Source organism: Plutella xylostella, chromosome 7, assembly GCF_932276165.1.
Source record: "Plutella xylostella chromosome 7, ilPluXylo3.1, whole genome shotgun sequence".
Lineage (NCBI taxonomy): Eukaryota > Metazoa > Arthropoda > Insecta > Lepidoptera > Plutellidae > Plutella > Plutella xylostella.
In genome coordinates, this window is record NC_063987.1 from 2,161,437 (window position 1) to 2,184,631 (window position 23,195).

The following is a 23,195-nucleotide window of genomic DNA, read 5'->3' on the forward strand; positions in this document are numbered from 1 at the left end:
GTTTCATTTCCGTATTCTTAACAGGAGATGCATGATTTAGTGTCGTATTGTGCTAATTCATTTGTTTCTAGGTGTCATAACAAAGAACTTGTCGGGGTTTCTTTTGCACACACATAAGTGAACTTTATAGTGACATACCGCCTGTCGCCGTAACCGTTACAAATAAAAATAACCTTCCAGAAGTTTAGTGTCACGGCGCGTTTGTGGCAAATTACGAGGTAAATTAATAATAAATCGATAAATATCATACTGTTTTGCATATAGGATAACTACCTATTCGATTCAAATACTATAATTACTTGGAACATAGAAAAGCGAAGATATAACTGTAATGAGGAACTAGTAAATTTTAGCTTTTGTCGATGAGCCCCTTTGTTTAATCTTACTATATCAGCTTTATTTATTGTAAATAGCATGCTAAAAGTGGAACTTTGTATCTGAAAAACGTCAAACTGGCGGCAGCCGCCTGTAGCCGTAGATGTCACTATACGCATTGTTGGATATGCATGATGTGGCGGACCGCTTGTAGACGATACCGTCTATTGCCGTAACTGTCACATTTTACGTAAATAAAATATGTTGAGATACGGCAATACGTTTCAAGGCGGAACGATAAAATGTATGGGATTTTTAGGTGTCATATTAAAATATTTTCCAACCATCAATTGTCCGTGAACGTGTTAATAAATGCTATCCAAACATTTGGATATAGGTCTTGTAAGTTGCGGTCTTTGATAAAATTTAAAACAAAAACAGGAGTAACCACTTTCTGATCAGGCAAAAACTATTTCAGACTTACGAGTTCATCGCACAACATATACATCCATCTAAAATGGACTGTATGTATGTAGTGCTCCGACCGAACAGATTGAGCACTGAGTTCCATTCTAGTGTTGCTTTTTTTTCGTCATCGTTTTTTTTTTCGTTTATAGAGATGGAAGCGCCGTGAAGCGGCGCCCCTTAAAGTCCGGCGCCCCTGGGCGGTCGCCCAACCGCGCCCTACCCTAACGCCGGTACTGTGTGTACGTACTTGAAATACACTCACAATAACAAATCCTGGCCACATGCGGTAAACACAGCGGCTGTATATCAAAAAGCGAAGACACGTGAACAAATTCTATTTCAGGAGCTAAATCACCCTTTACCTTCAAAGTGAATGAACTCATATCTATAACGTTTTACGATTGTTTTCTTTCATAAATATAATACTTTGGGTTTCTGTTTGTTTTTTTTTTATGAAAAAAAATCTAATTCATGAATACCTACATCCACACATTCTCAATTAAAAATACAATCACGGGCAATGAAAAAGTTCCAGTGAGAAAATCACCAAATTACTCTTAACCGGAAAAAAAATAGCTTAATGACGCCTTCTGAAATATTGAACTACATTTAAAAACGCACCAGAATATTAACAACTAAAAACAAAATCATTTTGTTAAATTTTCCTATTAAATGTTTTAAAAACTAGATATGCCATTTAGTGTCGGAATTTTGTGATTGGAACTATTTCATTGCCCGTGAATGTAGTTCCACCAATAGTTCCGTAGGTACAGTCTCAAAGTCTCAACACTAAACAAACACAGTTCATTGGTCCGTAATTTGCTTGTTCGATTCTCATTAGCTAGCCGGATGTGAGACAATTGCCTCGATGCTCTGTCGCCCTGGTACCATGGGGTTGCTCATTTGTCTAACTAATCAATACTAATAATAGGACGAATAAAACTAGAGTCCATCCTGTAGTTTCTGCCCATTCTAAGGAAGTTATGTAAGTTACCTAACGTTTTGTTATATAAGTTCAAATTGAAAGTCAAAGTTGTAATGCAGATTTAATTATCGATTATTTCATTTATGTAGCAATTTTTTGGGATGGCATGACGGAATAAAAAATATTAATTTACCAGCAGTTTTCAACATCGATTTGGTGACTTATTACTTAAAAAAAATGTAGTAAAGAACAACAGTATACTTATACAAGATTTTCTATAAAATTAGGTAAGTATACTTAAATAGTAAAGTATAATCTACATAGGCGGTCCCTAGTCATTTCCTTATACACTCTTTCAATAGATACCTACATAGTCTAGACAAATTCAATATAGCCATCTTACTGTACTGTAAAATAATGTGAGGCTGATATTAGCATAAATTATTCACAATAAATCGTTACAATATTGCGCATAGCAATTAAAACTAAAGGCTTTATCTATACTTGGTGGTTTCCTTTTTGATCTGTGCAACTCTACTTATTTTTTACCTCTATTCTTCTGATGAACATTATACGTAGTAAGTATAACTACGGGAAGTTATAATTTATAATCCTACTACCTACTAATATTATAAAATGTGACAGTTTGCAAGTGTGGATGTACTAAACGGATTTTGATCACACTTAACAGGCTACTTTTAGAAACTACCGCAGTTTTCCCGAAAAACATTATATTTCGGGAAAAGCTATGAATAGTTAGGTAATCCTAACTATTTCTCCTAATCGTAATTAGACTGCAAATGAAACAGGGGGGTCACTTTATATGACGAAAATCTAAGTTTCGAAGAACCATAACTCTATATCTCGTTGTATTAAACGTGCCGATTGCACGACAGCTCTAATTCGTTAGTTTTTCGTCAGTCCCGAGCGGCTATTTCGAAGTTAAATGGCTATGCATAGCATAGACTTATACATATATACAACCCAACCGACCAACCCGTAGAACGTATATCACACCTTATATTCCTTCATGGATAAAACGTAGTCAAAAGCGAAACAGACCAGCTTTCATCGTCCCTTAGCCGGCGAGATACATAATAATTAAGCTCGCACTCGGATCTCGAAGTGCAAGTCATAAATCTTGTCTCTCCACGGGTTTGCTTGTTTCTTTGTTTTGTGTTGCGTTTGCTATGGGTTTTGCTACTAAAGTTAGCTATTCGATTGCATATTGTACGGTTGGATGGAGACTTGAGCTAGAGTTAGTTTTTTCGTTTATCATATCTGCTTGTTTTGTTGCATTATACTACTTAGCTGTAGCCACAAGCTTCGCTTCGGTTTTGGTACGGCAGTGGACAATGCGGCTCAAAATTACCTGTTTATGTAGTAGGTATATGGCTACATTTCAATTATGACCAAATGTGAATTACGCTAACAAAGCCTTCTAAAATATGCTAATTGGCGAAACAACGTAACTGCGTAAATTACGGTGTATCTTTCAAAAAATTCAAGCTACCTAATTTACTTAGCTTAATTGCACCTTGTGTGTAAGTGGCCTAAGCTCCAATTTCACAATAGTCGGTTAAATCTTGTCTCTCCACGTCTGGTTAAATCGTAATCAGGGAAAGGTTGATCAATTATACGTCACCTCAATATTAAATTCTTGACAGATGTGTCAAAAGTCAAGCAATAATCTCTGGTTATGCCCTAACCCACATTGGAAAAATTGGCACTAAAGTATGTAAAAGCTTAAGTATGTACATGCAATAAGTCTGCACTTTTTGTCTAATTACCTACCTAATGCTTTCAGAAGGGAAATATACTGGCTATGCTCAGTATATAGTCTACCTACTGAGAGAATTGGGTTAGAGCAGTTTGTACCAAATAGGCGATGATAAATTGATGTCATTGACGTACAATACGAGCTGACCAATTGAATAACGATTTTAATGTGCCCCACGGTGGACAGGGGTCTGAAATTATACTTAGTGTTGGGACACGGGCACTTAAACTACGAGTTTTGACTCTTCGTCAGTCAAAATCACCACAGAACCAAACACTAGACGCACTTTTGTGTCTCGTGTTTCTCACCAACACGCTAAGATAAGTATAACTACTTTCCATTATTTTCTTACAATTTACAATAATTATAATTTGTACTACAAAATTATTAATATACTATCAGAGGTAGTGTGGTGTCCTACATAGGTTTTTTTAGACTCCTGTGGGGTTACCAACACCGATAAGCGTCGTCGCTCACTTGTCAAATCTCACGTAACTTGTATTGATCTAACAAATGTTTGACACGACGACGCTGCTTGTGGATTGTTAATTGCTAATTTGTCGGTGGTAGTACGGAAGCTGTAGTAAGTAAGTACTTTATCGACATAGACACGTCCCATCCCTAGTTGTGACGCGGCGGGCACTTATCGATGCACAAATCGGCACAATAGGTCGAGTGTATACGGGACTGTTTGTTGGTCACGTGTAAATAGACCTTGCGATAGGAGATGGGCAGATTTGATTACAGAGAGTGCAACATAGCTTCACTGATATCGTAGTGACCTTATACTGTACTCGTATTATTTAGGGAATTCCACCAAATCGCTTAATACACCAGGACGTCTAGTACATGTTTGATAGTTTATCGACAACTAGGTACAAAAGTTTACGTTTTCTCGCATACAAAGTGGGGCCTCTAGCGGAAACTATCATGAAACTTTTGACAGATAATGTAAGCATATGACAGAAAAAAACCTAAACTTTTTAGTGTTCGTAAATTCAAAAAACCCGTACTAGAGGCGGAGAGATTTGCTAGGCAGCTTTTCCGCTATGTGGTGAAAACACCATGTTCCCACAAAAGTGCTATGCTATGTGGATCAATGAATATGATTGGTTAATATCAATAGCATCCATAACAAAGAAGCATATAGCACACTACTGGTGGATAGGCATCCTTAGCCTTCGCCTTCCCATATACTGCCCAATTCCTGTTTTTTCCCTGTGTTAACATATTGTGTACCTGTAACATAACAGTGAACCCTTTAATCATATTTGATAGTAAAGAAACATAAACACAACATTTTATTGACAATATTTTTCGCTGCGGCTAATTCTGGAACTAAGTGGCACAGTGAATCAGTTTTATAGTTCGATTAGTTTTTATACCCATTCGTATGTCTTCGCCGGGAGTTGTGTTGCAACTGCACAAGTTATGGCCCCGTAGTGATGTGATAATAGAAAAGAGTGGAGCCACTGATGTCGATTCTGATATTTAATTTGAGCTGCAAGAGATTCCTACGATGAATTTCATCATTCATTCTCTACCATAATTATATATCGATGATTCGTTACAGAATAACCCAGCTGAATTTTTCCCAAATTATGAAATTCCGCACATTTATTTTACAAAACTATAAGTAGGTATGTAGGTAAGTTTTTATGACTGTAACTACGTTTTGCTGTGGATTTTCCTTCGGCTGACATTTTGTTTCAGCTATGCTATTGATTAAGGATCAATTCAGACGTACCACAACCACACCACAGCCACAACCACACCACAACCACGCGATGTGGTCGGGCGTATATTTTGTATTGACAATGAATAATCCAATTCACACGTGCCACATTTTGCCGTTGTTATCGACCACCTGTGTAATACGACCACATCGCAACCACATCGCAACCACAACGCAACCACATCGCAACGGCAACGCCGCCACGCGGCGGCGGCACCGCGGCAACCTGTTTTCCATATTAACTGCACACGACGACGTGGTTACCACATCGCAATGACAGCGACAACGCAACCACATCGACATTTTGTCGCTGCCACAACGCAACTGCAAAAAGCCGCTGTCACACAATTCACACGTAACCACAGCTTGACCACATTTTGTCGCTGCGACGTGGTGTGGTTGTGGTACGTGTGAATTGACGCTTACTTCCAATTCTAAATTATGCTATTTTATTCGCATTCAGAGTTTCGACCAGCTAATAAAGGCTCTAAAAAGTCAAGTTTGAATGACAGGTTCACAGGTTATAAAAATATTTAATATGTATCACGTGAAATGTTTACAAACACAAGTTTAAAAATAAGTGGCCGATGAAAACCACACGAGGTTAGATGGAGGTGTGAAAACTAGATGTTCTTTATTTAAAATGATTTATATTATGATGAAGGTTTTTTTGGTCGGCAGAAATAGATTATCAATAACTTTAAGTAAGAATTAGAAATACCTATTTAGTAAAATATGAGGAACATTAGGTACAGTACATTATTGTACTCATAGAGTATAGAATAGTGTAGTTGTACTGAATCATTACCTACCTTAATACATAATAATAATATTATGTGTATTTTATTAAGTATAATTCATTCATTTCACAGGTATTATTAGGAGCGTATCTTGATATCGCATCTCGATTTCCCGGCAAATCGACTCTCGAATCGAATACTAAATGCGTTGACAATGGCAAATAACGTTTAACTATTTTTGACACATTAACAAATTTAATTCGAAGAATTTTATTGAGTATTGTTGTCTGCCCTTTGACTGAACTCTAAAATGTAATTGCAGGATTTCCTCACAATAAACTAAAGTAAATAAAAATTTACTTAAACAAAATTTACCCGTGACTTTAAAACGTTTGCCAATAAATTTCAGGAAAAAATATGTCTAAATAGGCCCTGTCGAAGGTACTGTCATAATTATACCTAGTAATTTATATAATTCTTTTTAAATATATATAATTGTATATGTTTGCTAAAATTACCATCCAAAAACAGACAGAATTTACCTTTTCAACATTCTACTTTTCATTTTTTATGTTTGTATTTAGTTAAGGATTGTAAAGATAGCAAGTTTTTTTTCTATGAATTACAATATCTTTCGGCCCTAAGCAAACCATAGATATATTGGTTTCATGTTTGATGTATTGATAAAATGCTATCTAAAATACACAGGAACGCGTGCATCTTAGTAAATACTCCTCAGTATGGTAACAGATTAGATACAACCAGCAATAAAAGCAATAGTTAGCTATCTTTCTTGTACGAGTAGTTTTTTAACAGTAACAATTACATAAAAATACAAAGATGTATTCATTGACTGATTGTAGGTAGGTACCTAAAGACAAACAAAGATTCAAGTCTACTAATGTAAATAGAGTTCAATCGAATGTACCGAAACAGCGCAAAATTACAGCAGACTTGATCGGATTGGTCACCGTGGTGAAGAGATTGGCCAGTCATATTAGTTTCAGTCGCTGACTGGCCAGGGTCCGCCAGACGTGTAGGTATAAGGAACAGCTACCGAACCACCACCGAACATTAGCAATTATTATAATAATTCATAAGCAGAATCACCCGCCTGTCCAACATCTGTCAAATCCATACAAGTTACGTCAGATTTGACTGCTTAGGGATTGTTCATTGCGCTAATATTCGGTGGTGGTAATCCCACGTAACTCGAGAAGGCTGCTTTTCATTTAACGGACGTTGGCATGTGATGAATTTGTTTAAATTTTGTATAACAGTTGACCAGTTGAGGGCCAGTTATCATTGCTAAGCTCTTGAGGTTGACGGTTTTAAGAAGCAAGGGCAATGCAATTGCAGTCAATTAAAGATGATTGGGAAGCAATTTGTTTGGGAAAATACGAATATCCAATGTCAGTGTATGGATGAAGCTTACAACAGAAAGACCTGGGTCCCATTCCCGAACAGATAATAAATATTATTTGTTTGAGCACAGGCAGTTCTTGGATGTATAGGTACTCAAGAATGTTAAAAAGCCCCCATAATTTGATTTGATTTGATTCAAATTAACACTAGCGTTAGCGTTAGCGTTAGCGTAGTTGCGTATAGGTATATACAGGGTGTTGCAAAATTGGTATACTAAGCCGAAATGTGCAGCATGTTATATCTAAGCCCGAAACTGAAATCAGAATTTGGAAATTCGAGAAAAAAAAAAAAAAAAATCCATATTAAAAAAGTCACGTGACCAACGAAGTTTCTATGGAAAATGAAAATTTTTTTTCGCGAATTTTCAAATTCTGATTTCAGTTTCGGGTTTAGATATAACATGCTGCACATGTGGGTTTCTGCTTAGTATACCCTTTTTGCAACACCGTGTATCTGTAAACTATCATATCACGACCAAATCGGCCATTGTATTCGGCCACGGAGGCTAATGCAATAGAGATCCTGCCATCGTACATTATAGTGCACTACCAGCTACCGTACCACCACCGACACATTGGCAAGTTCGGTGGTGGTAACCGTCTGACAGTAGACTAGTCCAATTATTTATTAGCACATAACTGGGTAAACATGGCAACTATTCATGTGGAATGTTCTATTTGCGTCGGGAGGGACATAAGGAAGGATGATTCGGGTCAGCAGCGGAATCCGCTACTGTTTGTAGCGGAGTTTAAAAAATACTATAAGTACCTATATGAAAAAATAAATGAAAAAATGTTTATTTAACCAAAAAATTAATACAGGTTATCTTAATAAATGTTTTGGATATAAAACAATTTTAAATTATTTGGACTAGATTAATAATTATGGTAGCTGGGGTTCTCACACTAGGCTAAGCCTGTGTCGTGTGTTACCAGTAGGCAGAATACAGTTGCTAAGGTATTGTTAGAAAGTTAGATATGAGTTTCGTGTTAAGTTACATTACCTTTGAACAAATCTATATACACTCACGAGCAATGAAAAAGTTCCAGTGGGAATATTACCAAAACAAATCCTAAGCGTAAAAGGCTAGCTTAATGACTGACGCCGTCTGTTATATTGAAGAATATTACCATCTGAAAACCTTAATATGGCGTTATTTTTTTTAGTTTTAATGCATTAAAAAATTGAGCCCATAGAGTCGGCATTTTAAAAGTTAAACTTTTTCATTCCTCGCGAGTGTACATAAGTAGATAGTGTAGATCATGTGTAGATACATATTTTACACAGATTAATTACGACAAAATAATAAGTGAGCCAGCACATTCATGACACTCATATCGCAAGAACAATGCAGCAAGCGTGTCAATAAGCAAGGTCGGGCCATAATTCAGTTGTCACATTTATTGCACCCAACGGTCGTTGCATACAAATGCACTTTTTGACGAAACGAAAATGTTTTACGTAACTTCTGCTGGCTAGTTCCTACTGGAAGACTGCGTTGAACAATTTAGGATAATAATTAGGTACTTACTTATTTAAAAACAAACTTTAGACAAATATTTAGGTTTTATTTAATGATTGGGTCTTATTATTAACACTTAAATCAAAACTTTTACAACAAGCTCACCAAGCCTAGCTTAAATCAGAAAGATGAAAAAGTATTAAGTACATCAGTACAGACGAATTGAGAACCTCCCCTTTTTTGAAGTCGGTTAAAAACAAAAGTGAGAGCATTCCGTTCCAATTTTGAAATCCACTCTAATTCTGTTTTCTAATATCAACCAGTGTAGGAAGTGGTCCAAGCACGGAAACGATTAATTGTACAAAAGAGTAATACTTTAAGCAACACCGACAACCGACATCGACATATCCGCTGTCTTTGTCTAAAATTGGAAGTATTTCATCCGTCTCTGTCTAATTTTAGATCCACTTTTTCTTAAGCATTTTTACAGGCACTTTGAATAGATGGAATGTGAGAAGTTCTGATGAGTTTGACGTTTGTTTGACGTTTTTTAAAGATTAAAGTTCAAAGTAATCGTTATTGTATTCCGAGTAAGTACCTAGTTTTTACGAGTATATGTGTACTGAACGTTCAAAATAGTTGAAATAGTAGTAAGTGTCGAAGAACCGATAATCGTTGGGGTAAACCACATCTCCAGTGAACCCTAGACGCAAAGAAGAACAAGCAAAGAAAGAAAGTAAGAAAGTAATGTTCAATCTTCTACCAGTTACTCTCAGGATCAATCTATTAATTTTACAGAGGGTGGTAACGGATATTATTTTCCGACTGTAGATCCACATTTGTTTCAATTTTAGTTTGCTTTTCTAAACTTAGCATTAATAGCAATTAATTATCAATTAAGTTCAGGTAAATACTAATTCCAAAGTCCACCAACAGGGGTCATTTATGTTGTTTGTTAATTCGCACCTTTCATCGAGTTTGTGAACTAAAACGATTACAGTTACCAACTAATTTTACAGTTTGGATTTGATTATTAAATACAGCATGATACTAGCATATTTTGAAGTTCTTTTTATATGTACGTTCAGTAGTTTTGGCGTGAAAGAGTAACAGACAGACAGGCAGACAGACACAGTTACTTTCGCATTTATAATATTAGTAAGGATGTTTATTACATATGTCCTGATATGATAAATTATCTTATGCAGGAAATTTTATAGTTTTGAGCATTACGAGATATCAAGAGACAAAAAACACATAGTATAAGTACCTACCTAATAATTAGGTAATTAAAGAATGTCATTGATTGTTTGCAAAGTAACAACACTCTTTACCATAACCCAACTTTAAACGAACTATAAAAGGCTTATACCCTACAAACACTACACAAAACAGCAGTAAAGAGGAGTAACCACATAACAATGACTGTAGACATCGAGGCCCTTTACCTTAAATTACCCAAAAACATAATGTCATTTTTCGGAGTCTGGCTACCACCGAAGAGACACATTATCCTACACAATATCTACATGTTAATAATCATGGTATCCCAGTACAGCTTTCTGCTATTCGAGTTTATTTATCTATTTGATGTTTTAGATGATCTAGAGGCGGCTTCCGAAGCGTCGTATCTGCTCTTTACTCAGGCGTCTCTGTGTTATAAGACAACTGTTTTTCTGGTGAATAAGAGGCATCTGATTGAGTTGCTTGAGCTGATGAGGTGCGAGATGTTTGCTCCTGAAACTGAGGTGCATGAAAAGTAAGTTTATATTTTCAAAGAATATAGAGTACGTTTAGGCTTTGGTTTAATGTTCTAATACTTCTGTTCTATAATTTAGAATCATAGAATCTGCTCGGATTTGACTAAGATAATTAAATTTGATTCAAGATTTGTAAAACCAAAATTAAACAGTCTGAAGAATCTTATCAATACCACTGAGTGATTAGTTGGTATATTACTTTTGGATGCAAATATTACAAAGAAAATATATTTCTACATGAAATTTGGAGGAGAAATATAGGTACAGATTGGAAACATCCAGATTTCTGATCTCAATTTGGCGAACATGCTAAACAACTTTTATCATCAGGCCAACTCTCAAATCTTGTAAATGTTGTCCTCCTAGCTACAGTAACGCCACTGGTAAAACTCTCCATTATCTCCTCAGATTTCTGTCACACCAAAAATCCTGTGTCCTCTCCTTAGGTTCCTGTCAGTGCTGGCTGTGAGGATCCGGCGCCTGTGTCTGTTCTTCATGACGAGCGCGCTCACCACGTGCACGCTGTGGGCCATGATCCCGCTGTTCGACAACCAGGGCCGCCGCTCCTTCCCCTTCAGGATCTGGTAGGTAACTGTAAGGCTACGTCCGCACGAATGAACGTTCTAGAATCTTCGTGAACGACCGCATTGATACACGCTAAGCTACTAGCTAGGCGCCAAGCACGCAATGATTCTAGAATGTTCGTTTTACTGAGCCACTCGCTTAGTTACTCGCTAGGCGCTAGGCGCTAGGCGCTAAGCAAGCCTTGGGGTGTCTAAGCCTTTGTAGCATGAATGTATAGACAAAAGAATATCTGGTAGGATTTGGTAGGTCAGAGCTTGGTAGCTTGGATGTACAGAAACAAGAATATCTGGTATCAATAAGTTTACCAGAGCCTCAGGTTCCTGTCACTCCTGGCTGTGAGGATCCCGCGCCTGTGTCTGTTCTTCATGACGAGCGCGCTCACCACGTGCACGCTGTGGGCCATGATCCCGCTGTTCGACAACCAGGGCCGCCGCTCCTTCCCCTTCAGGATCTGGTATATAACATTAGGGCTACGTCCGCACGAACGAACGTTCTAGAATCTTCGTGAACGACTGCACTCCGATAAGGTACTAGCTAGGCGCCAAGCGCGCAATGTGGCCGTTCAAGAAGATTCTAGAACGTTTGTGAACTGCCGCATTCCGCGCTTGGCGCCTACCTAGTCGCTTAGCGTGTATTAGTGCGTCGACACTAGGCACTAAGAAAACTTCCTGCCTGTGCGTAAGAAGCCTAAGCCATTGTAGCATGGATGTATAGAAACAAGAATATATAGTAGGATTTGGTAGGTCAGAGCTTGGTAACAATGGGCGTATAGAAACAAGAATATCTGGTATCCATAAGTTGATCAGCGCCTCAGGTTCCTGTCAGTGCTGGCTGTGAGTATAGACATAAGAATATCTGGTATCAAAAAGTTTACCAGAGCCTCAGGTTCCTGTCACTCCTAGCTGTGAGGATCCGGCGCCTGTGTCTGTTCTTCATGACGAACGCGCTCACCACGTGCACGCTGTGGGCCATGATCCCGCTGTTCGACAACCAGGGCCGCCGCTCCTTCCCCTTCAGGATCTGGTATGTCAAAGGCGTCTTCCTAATTGGCAGCGGCAGCCATTGTACGATGGCGATATGCGTTTTTCATCGTGCGATAAGTTTAAACATTCGAAATTTCATGCGCTCGCACCATGACTTGCGAAGTTCATGTAGGACACTTTGAAGATATTTGGCCTTAATACATTAGGAGGTACTAGTAAATAGAGGGATAGGTTTAATCATGACTGAGAGAACCCAGAAGGTAAGCTGCTCTCAAAACTGGAGTGGAATACCTAGTTATTAATTTATTTCTGAAGTCTCTTTTTATTCTTATTTGTACCAGGGTGTCATAACACCAGAGAGGAACCCAGCAAATATTAACAACAACTTGCATTAACAACCGGCGACTTTTAGTAAACCGCTCTGTCCGCAAATAATGTATTGAGGTTAACTTATGTTAGTTCTACTACCTACCTAAACCTATCTACCTTAGAAATGAAATTGTATAAGTACCTAAATAAGTAATTTTAATACCTCCTTACTTAGTGCAAATGTAAAATTAAAAGATAAGTACCTATGTAGAAATTATAATGTTATATTCATGTTACTGCTTCGTAGACCACGATTGTATCTAGTGTCAAGACAAACCCTTTAGGTTTAATGGCATGTTAATTTAAAAACCTAACTATGTTACACAATGTTTTGTATAAATAAAAAATAAATCAAAACGTATTTATGAATGTAAGATATCCATAGATGGAGTTCTTGAAACTGGCAGTTTAAATTAACATAACGTTACATAACGGGATCAAATTTACTATGTGTTTTTCGTGTACCAGGATGCCAGTAACCCCGGAGAGGTCTCCTCAATACCAGCTCGGCTAATTGTAGCAGGTGGCGGCGATCTACATCAGTGCCTTCCTCTTCATAACAGTGTGGCCATTTGCATGAGTGACGTTGTCAGACCGAGCTGAACCGATTGTAATGAAATTTGGTATGGAGTTAGCTGACACCCTCGATTAACACATTGGCATAACTTTTTATCGCTAAATTCCCACGGGAAAACTTATAACGGCAAAGCGAAGCTCTCGAGAACGACTAGTATATTATAATTTTCGTTTAAATTGTACCAGGATGCCAGTAACCCCGGAGAGGTCTCCGCAATACCAGCTCGGCTACTTGTACCAGGTGGCGGCGATCTACATCAGTGCCTTCCTCTTCATCGCGGTGGACAGTGTGGCTGTTTGCATGATCATGTTCGGATGTGCAGAGCTGGATATTATTATGGATAAGGTTACTAAGGTATGGGTAGATAAGGAGCGATCGTAAGGTAAAAGAAAGTTACGTTTACAGGTAGCAGAACTAAAATATGGAGTTGGAAACTAATAATTATTTTTGGATTGTCCTACCGCATTAGTTAAAAAAAACTTCTAGGTTGATTCTGAATTACATAGATTGAGTATTTTTAGCGCACCATTAAATAACATTATTATAGTAATAAAGCTATAAATACGATAACGTTATTAAATAATGTTTGATAATCCCTTTTATTTCATGCGATCCGATAACGTCAGATAAATGACTAAATAGTTATTACTTAAATGACTCTTATGGCGTTGGCTATAAAGGTGACATTTGTTATGAGAGTGTTAATGATCAATGACGTAATATGCGTATGCGGCGAATAGGTGACCACCTTTCACTTTGGAGGTAGATAAAGCAATCACATTATTATTTTAGCTTCGTATGTCAGCTGGCTCGTTGGTCTAGGGGTATGATTTTCGCTTAGGGTGCGAGAGGTCCCGGGTTCAAATCCCGGACGAGCCCAAATTCTTTTTTTCATTTATTTTAAAGTACTGAGTAGATCTTGGGTGTTTTTTTAATGTTTCTGAACTCAATACAACTGAATAACATGATATAACCTATTTTTCAGTTACAAAAAGTGCCTCTATCTGCAAAACTGAAACACACTGAAAGAACTGAGCTCTTAGACAAAAACTACAAGTTATTTGTGGATTGTATTCGACATCATCAAGGTGTAATTGAGTGAGTAGTAAAACGTATATCTACTTAAAAATATTTATTTAATTAAGTTTGAAAGTAACTTAAGAAATTTAGAAATATTTACTTATCGATAAGCACTTTATTATGTAACTTCGTAGGTACATATTCATATAGTCTAACTCAATCTTCTTTATTTTAATAAGGAAAATTTTGTAGGTAAGTACCAAGTATAAATATTTTTAAACGGATTCCAGATTCATGGTGAAAGTGGAGAACAATTTTCACGCCAACATATTTTTTCAACTGAGCGGCAGCGTCGCCATAATATGTATCACTGGACTGAGGATCTCTATTGTAAGCTATCTCACATAACTCTAACCACTGGTAAATAAACAAAGTTGTAGTAAGTACCTACTCTCTTGAAAGGTAGGCGGGTTATTTATAGTCAAGATCCAATCCTGTCAATTTCGAAATATCCAAATAGATAGGCGCTGTTAGGTACCCAACTAATTAACGTTTCATAGTTACAAAATACCCTGTACTAAGCCCAACTGATAGCGCTGCTACCAATTTCTAGTCAAAAATGGCTAAATAGTCTAGCTGCCCTATATGATCTATAGTCCTTAGTAAAAATCTCATTTTTTGATCATAAAATATAGACCATTAAGTACCTATACATTCGCCGGTATGGCCTACCTCAGCTATTACAACACCCGGGCCTGCTACTCCAGTTTACTCGGGAGCTAGGCTGGCTTAGCTGAAATCAAGGGGATATGTACAAAGGTTCCACTCGAGAGAGCCACGTACAGGAACTTCACCCCCTATGATGGCCATCGTTGTACCCCGGCGTAAATATAGTCCACATGCTGATTAATTATGATGATGATACTGAATAAGAATAAGATTCTAATTTAAACATAAATCTTTCGGAGCAAACACAGCACGTTTATATCATATAGGTATCATATTATTTTTTAGCCGCGTACCACCTCAACTCGCTGGTTCTGGCAGAATTACCAGCGCTGTATACTTTTTTGTACAGCACATGCTGAGTCAGAGCCATTTTACTGACATAATACACACCACAATTATTGTTATTCTTTATGCCACTGTACCTACATTGTTGTTTTGTATTTGTGATGTGTATTTTGTGAGTGAATAAACGATGTGTCTATGTCTATGTCTATGAATAGGGTGCTCTAAAGCGGCATTTAAACGACGCAAGTTTTTTCCATGTTAATGAGGCGTTTGTTAAAAAAAAAAAAAAGTTCCTTTTTGGAGAAATAGATGGCGTTGTCTGGGGTTGTACCAACTTTCAAACCCTCAGAACACACTCAGATCACAATATGTTATTCTGTGAGGCTAACGAAATGTGAAAGTGACGTAGGTAGGTAGAATTGTAGTATTATTTTCTCTATGATGTCGATGTCACTGTTGCTTCAGCGTTCAGTGCGATTGTGCGTACAGCCGTTCTTTTCAAGTTTTCTCAGTTTCCTTGTGTTTCTCCTGTATTAATTGAGTTGTAGTTGAGCTATCTGCTCCTCCTCCCTTGATACTGTAGAGTTAGTGCACATTTCTTTGGGATCTTATTTAGGATCATACAATAAATAAAAATAGAAAATCAGTTCTCGCACGCAGCACCCGTTCAAACGGCGCGCATAGAGAAAAGAACACTACGTGACGGCGCGGGTAGAACTATTCACAGAATACTTAGCACTATCCCAAGCCACATGCAGTCTGAGCCTCGGAAGGATGGCTCGCGCTACCACCCGACATTTAATCACAACTAGTGAGTTCTTATTCTGAGTTTAGTACTCTTTGCTCTCTATGTAATTTTTGAAAGTTGGTACACTGCATTTTCACGCCATCTATCGGCTTACCCAAAAGCTCAACTGACAGCTGTCAAGGAAAACGGCTCATTGTATGCAACATGCAAGAAACTTGCGTCGTGTAAATGGAACTCATCTCTCTAAGGTAGGGTGTCTCCCAATCTATCCCCATATACTTACAATCCCCGCAGGTGTCTCCGGACAGCGTGCAGTTCTTCTCGATGTGCAACTACATGGTGACCATGCTGTCGCAGCTGTTCCTGTACTGCTGGTGCGGACACGAGCTCACTATACGGGTCAGTTCTACAGATTGGGTACACTACAGAATTTCGAATTACTTTTTTACGAATATGAAAATAACGATTTTCATAATTACGAATTTCATAGTTCCGAATAATTAACAATCCCGAATTTTAAGTTTCCGAATAGCGAAAATCACGAATAGTATAATAAACGAAATTTCATACCACAGATTAATTAAAATGACGAAAGTCATAATTCCGAATATTATAATTTCGATGTTTCAAAAGTACGATTATTTATTATATCGAATTGTTAAAATTACGAATTCCGAATTTTTAATATTCCGAAAATACAAATTCCCGAATGTTTTTAGTGAACAAAAAATAGTCATATATTAGGAATAGTACGAGTATGTTTATTAACAGCATAATCCGTATACAAACAATATTTTTTAAGCTGTATTATATGAAACGCTCCGCTCCGCTTCGCTGCGCTCCGCTTTGTTTTTCGATATCTATGTGCACCTAACACGCTCCTCCTCGCTTTGCTCGTCGTCGCACCTATCTTTAGGTTTGGGTCCTAAGCTTTTTAAGGTTAACCACCGTAAAAATCCGAGCAATTGTGTTATATTATATTGGCTTTGTTCTGTAACTTAACAACAAATACTACAAATATTTTACTGTATAACAAAAATTTTACTCTATATTTGAAACGCTCCGCTTTGTTTTTCGATATCTATGTGCACCTAACACGCTCCTCCTCGCTTTGCTCGTCGTCGCACCTATCTTTTGGTTTTGGTTCTGAAGTTTTAAAGACGTTTATGTATTTTTGTCAAATGTAATCAATTTAGTAAAATTAATAATGAAATTATCTTAATTTAAATTAATAATGTAATAAAAATAGAGTAAGTACTGATATTAATTGGTTAAATTAATAAATAATGTATACTTAGTTATAGAAATGTAATCAATATAGTAAAGTTAATAATTAATAATGCATCATAATGAATTTAAGATAATTGATAAAATTTTGATATAGAATGTTAAATTGTAAAATGTAAAACTATATACTTAAGTCACTTTAGTTTGGAAATAAATGGCATATTATAGGATGAATTTTTGTCAAAATCACGAATTATCATATTTCCGATCGGGATTTTAATTTTTCGTGATTTTAATAAATAGGTATTTTATTTTTCGTATATTAAAGTATTCGTATTTTTTAACGTTCGTATATTTAACAATCGTAATAACAATATTCGTGATTATAATATTCGAAATTATAATTATCGTAATTTTTATAATTCGATATTTAAAAAAATCGGTATTGCAATATTTCGTAAATTACATATTCGGTGTTATCAAATTCGGAAAAAAGTTTTTCGGAATATTTGGGTGTTCCCCTACAGATTATATTATTATGTGCAGGTTTATTGTTCGTGTGGATAAAACTGCCAGATTAGACACACTGTGGCCGTTGCTTGAGTTCGTTATCGACGAAGGTAAACTCGTTTAATGCGCGTTCCACCATTCACAGCGCCGTATTTATGTCGAATCGCGATATAGTGACGTTTGTCTACGTCGATAACGAAACCGTGTAGCGGCAGCTGAAGTCTAATACAATACAAAATATATTTATTTAACCCATTTTCACACACATTTTACAAATACACAAGTCAGTAAAAACATAAAGGTACATTAAGAAGTTACTTAAACTAATAAATTAGGTTAGCATGCAAAACTTAGGTAAGTTATTGGTGTTTTATTAGTCTATATGAGTAGGTTTCCTCATGATAGTTTATTTTCTTATGAAAGCACAGTTCTTTACATCCTAACTAATATTATAAATGCGAAAGTAACTGTGTCTGTCTGTCTGTCTGTCTGTTACTCTTTCACGCCAAAACTACTGAACGGATTTGAATGAAATTTGGTATACATACGGTCTAGACCCTGGGAAAGAACATAGGCTACTTTTTATCCCGGAATTCCCACGGGAAAACCCTTTTTAAGGCGAAGCGAAGCGCGCGGGAACAGCTAGTTCTTTATAAATATCTAGAGTTTTCCTGGAGTAGAGACTGAGTAGGGATCCCATTTTAGTGGATGATCACAGTTTGGTGAAGATGATGATGACGATGGTAAGGGTTAGATGAGGCAGGCTTAGATCAAGTATAATTTAAGCAATATGTTGAGTAATGGATCATTATTGTCTGATTATGGTGATGATGATGTATGCAACAATGAAATTAATATATATTTTTTATGTAGTACAAGTAAAGTCGCTGTATTATGAATGCGATGCTCCTTCCAAAAATAAACCACTACATCTTGACCCCAGAGCGAGAAGCTCCGCGAAGTCGTGTACCAGTGTCCGTGGTACCAGCAAGGGACCAGGTTCAAGCGGCTGCTGTGGATCACCATGGAGCGTATGAAGAAGCCCATCATATTCAAGGCCGGACATTATATTCCGTTGTCACGGCAGACTTTTATTGCGGTAGGTGTTTTATATAGATTATACAGGGTGTTGAAAAAAGGTTGTCGAGGAAGAAATTGCTTGTCCTTAGAAACTTTGATGGTCACGTGATTTAGTTACTTTATTATTATCGAGAAGCTGCGTGAATTTCCAATAGTTTTAGATCAATTGTGGATGAATTATTGACAAAATTATTCCCTGATAGTCACACACACCTCCTTTTTGCAACATCCTATTTATTAATTTATTTCCGCAATGTTCTCTAGGTAAAGACATAAATTAATGTTCAGCTTATTTCAAATACTAAACAGTATGTTTCCTATAACATTATTATTTTAAATTCCTTATTGCACATAAAACAAATAAGTTATGTATAAATTTCAGATTCTTCGGTCGTCGTATTCTTACTTTGCGGTATTGAATCAGGCAAATAGCAAATAAGGATTGTGTACACCAATAAAAAACAACACAGTCCCTATAGTATAGATGTGTATTTATTAATAATTCAAGTGTAGTAGTTCAGATTAATAATTTTACCTTTTAACAAACTAAAATAAGTGGTTTTATTTTGCATTCTAGGTAAATTTACGGCATTTTAAATTTATTTTGAAAATTATTATGTTAAATTCACTGAATGATTTGGATAAGCTATAGATTGGACTTTTACCAAACTCTTCTCAATCACAGCCATTTTTGCGACACACATATACTTGAAACTTATATTACCCCCATTTTTTGTTTGGGTTAAAAATACTCAATTAAATCCACCACCCAGTACACTGGTTGCAACTTTGAAAGCGCGCGTGGGCGAAAGGTTACTACGCAAATGCGCATGCGCCTACTATCAGTACAATATTTATTGTGTACACTCTTTTTATCTGAATGAATAATTCAGAACATGAATTGTAAATAAAGTGTAAAAAAATCCGTCGACACTTCCAGAGTCATGTTTTTAAGATGCGATGAAAAAAAGGGCTGTTAAAAGATAGGCGTGTGTCTATCTGTCTCAGTTTGCGCTACACGCACCACACCACAGAAATCTTTATTATTTAGTTTTCTGTGCACCACACCTATCACCTCCGAAAATAATTTAATTGGAGACTTTAGAGTGGCTTATCTGACTTTTACCGGTCGATACGAGCAAGATTAATAGCACCTAAACTTTTGTAAACTAAAATATCCTCCACATTTCATTATTAAGATTCAGTTAATTCTTGCATGGGGAGTGCGAGTTTGAGTTTCAGTACGTTTTCGGCGGGTGCCTAGGCGAGTCGTTAGGTACCTATAGGCACAGAATAATAGGTGTAGGTACTTATACGCACTGCACTAGATCCCCTCAGTTTGCAATACAAATTTGAGTCCATTTTCACTGCTCAAGACAAAATATAAGTTGTGTTACACCCATCCCAGCTAGCTAAGGCTAGTTGAAGCTAAACAATCTATAGACCACAGACTACAGTAGCGAGTGTTGCGGTAACGCGTAACTAATGACTTCCTACCGACTCTGTCTGTCACACGGAGTATAGGTGGCCTTTGACGACGGCTAGCTAGTGTGGAGACCGCTTTAGTCTGGGATTTCTGTCTAAATACACTCACTACGCGACCAATGAAAAAATTCCATAATATGCCATTGACGATCCAAATATCACTGGAACTTTTTCATAGCTCCTGACTCGTGAGTGTGCTAGTTATTAAAAAATATGCAATGTAATTTAGACAGTTTAAAATAAATAAAATATGTCCCACAGCGATGCCATATGAAGGGGAAGTAGGTACGAACTATAAATACAGAAGATAGGGCAGTCCCTGAAAGGCGTTTTTATTATAATTTAAAAAACAATAAGTACAAACTACATTTATAAAATTTGACATAGCCAGGAATCGAACCTTTCAATGCAGTGAAATACAAAATAATTTAAAGAAAAACCCATTCCATAGTTTCTTAGCACGCAGGACATCATTAACAAACGGATTACGAAGCTATTTTGGCGTTTCCTACCTAGTTAGCTTCCGACCAAAAAAACTCACCTTCTAAAAGTAGCCAATGACGGAAAAAATCACGTTATTTTTTATGAGGATGTCCGCTACTCGTGCTTGGGGTGAGGTTTGTAGCTGTAGGTTGCAACAAATTAAAGGATGGTTATTTGGTTATACTGAACTTGAAATCAGCCCTGTCTTGCTTAGCACCGTGCAAGGCCTTTGAGCTAACTAAACTGTGACTTAGAACCTACATAATGTACAATTTCCTTGCTTATAACATACAATATAGCATAGTTGTCCAACCTATCGCACCTACAACTTTATTGTATTAAACGCTTGTAAATCATAAGATCACCGATAAAATAATGTTATGAGCTGTCTACACGAGGCGTAAGCAGCGGTCGTAACTGTAACTCAAGATGGCGATACCACGGGAGTATAGTTATTAAGTGAGTTATTGTTTTAGTTACAAAAGGACTGGCCAGTTACGTAGGTTTATAGGGAAACATCGAGCCGTTTTCTCCACTTACCATTATGGTATTTTGTTGTAATAACAACAGAAAACGATAGTAAATAATGGTAGGTACTCTATATAATAGTAAGTAGATATAGGGTGGAATTTTGTCTCTGGATTTCCAGGTCAAATACAGGGTGTTGCAAAAAGGGTATACTAAGCCGAAACCTAATTCTCATCGTGTCAGTGACAAATTCTCGAGCTTGATATACCTACCCGACTTATACAGGTTGTTGCAAAATTGGTATACTAAGCCGAAACCTACATGTGCAGCATGGTATATCTAAGCCTGAAACTGAAATCAGAATTTGGAAATTTGCGAAAAAAAAAAAATTTCCCTATAGTAAAAGTCACGTGACCTACAAATTTTCTATGGAAAATGAATTTATTTTTTCGCGAATTTTCAAATTCTGATTTCAGTTTCAGGCTTAGATATACCATGCTGCACATGTAGGTTTCGGCTTAGTATACCAATTTTGCAACACCCTGTATAAGTCGGGTAGGTATATCAAGCTCGAGAATTTGTCACTGACACGATGAGAAGAAGTCAACTTAGGAGTAGGTACTTAGGACCTACCTGTCCGGTAATATAAGGCCTATTTATGAGTAACGTTACAAGATACGTTTTTTTTATATTGTCACTCATTCTAGTCACAGGTTACTTAATACTTACATATAAGTATAATAAATTTAATATTGAATAGAGTTGTAACTCGTTGTTCTTTGAAAGTTAAGACGTAACATGTAAGTTTACGGCGTTTGATAGTGCCGCAGCGATAGCCCAGTCACCTGTGATGTATAGGCAGTTACTAAAAGCTTAACGGACTAGTGACTATCCGTTTACAATACTGAATAATGTGAAGGCGCTGAGTTGTAAGGTATTCTTTCAAAGCTCAGGGTGCCCACTGTATCAAACATCGATTACTTAAATCGTGTCAAGTAAACCCGTTTTTTCACCAGTGTTATACATAGATCTCGTATAGTGAAAGTCTAAAGGCCTGGAAAACTTTTCAAGGTGAAGCTAAGGTCTTCGAAAAAGGTATATGGTATATGTAGGTAATAATAGGATAAGGATAGATGTTTACGTTAGTATGTTGTAGGAAGTAAATAGTTTCTGTGTTTGGTAAGGAAAGGCGCTATATTTTCATTAAAGTGCTGTTAGATTTGATCTGGTGCTTCAATAGGTGGGTGCGCCTAACGTTGGGAATGAGTAGATATATTGAAGCTGTGTGTAGGAATAATCTTCAGATCCTAAAGTAAGATTAGACCTATTGTTTTTAACATTTTAATCCATTTTCAATAACTCATAAAAAAAACTATAATATGTGCGTAAGACACGAACGAATATTTGTTTGTCCTTTATTGTCTACTTGCCTATTAGTTGATGATTTTCAAATGCACTAATAACCGAGAAACTTAATCGTATAAGAAAATAACAGATTTGAATAGACCGCCCACATCTTTACATAAACTAGCTTATGTAAATACATAAACTCAGTTACTTATGTCAGCGTTTGGCTTATATCATTACAAATTATAATACACGTATCCTAGACTATATTGAACCTAGGTTGTATGAAATTTGATCCAGGAATTCCCGTACAGATACTTTCTAGGCAATGCGAAAGTCTTGCGCTGCAGTAATTCAGATAAAATCTGATAGGTTTAACATTTCCACATGAATGCATGCTAACGAGGTTTAATGTCAACAGACTATTCGATGTGAGCGTGGTTTAGATGCCGTAAGCTGAGTAAGGGTGCTTTCCCACCAGGTATGCGCGATGCTTCGTTGGTCCATATAGCAGTACTGGTGGGATCAGATTTCTAATCGCAGCATAGCATAGCACGTCTCTGGTGGAAAAGCACTGGACTAGGAATCCAGGGCTGACACATTCCCCTATTCCTTAGCTATAACTTTTCATAGGTAGATACATAAAGCAACCGCAAATAATTATAAAATTAAAAAAAAAAACTTTAGGT

General features: G+C 36.8%; 1 protein-coding gene and 1 non-coding gene across 2 annotated transcripts; both read left to right on the forward strand.

The window, feature by feature from the left end:
* Positions 1-10,261: 10,261 nt before the first annotated feature.
* LOC105387274 (odorant receptor Or1) lies at positions 10,262-19,274 on the forward strand. Its single transcript, XM_048622105.1, has 8 exons — positions 10,262-10,609; positions 11,512-11,649; positions 13,310-13,478; positions 14,110-14,222; positions 14,435-14,534; positions 16,201-16,305; positions 18,587-18,742; positions 19,106-19,274. Exons 1-8 carry the CDS (start codon positions 10,272-10,274, stop codon positions 19,160-19,162), a joined length of 1,176 nt encoding a protein of 391 aa, XP_048478062.1. The 5' UTR covers positions 10,262-10,271; the 3' UTR covers positions 19,163-19,274.
* On the forward strand, positions 13,932-14,003 carry Trnap-agg. The gene has a single exon. It is a non-coding gene; the product is annotated as a tRNA-Pro (tRNA).
* Positions 19,275-23,195: the final 3,921 nt, after the last annotated feature.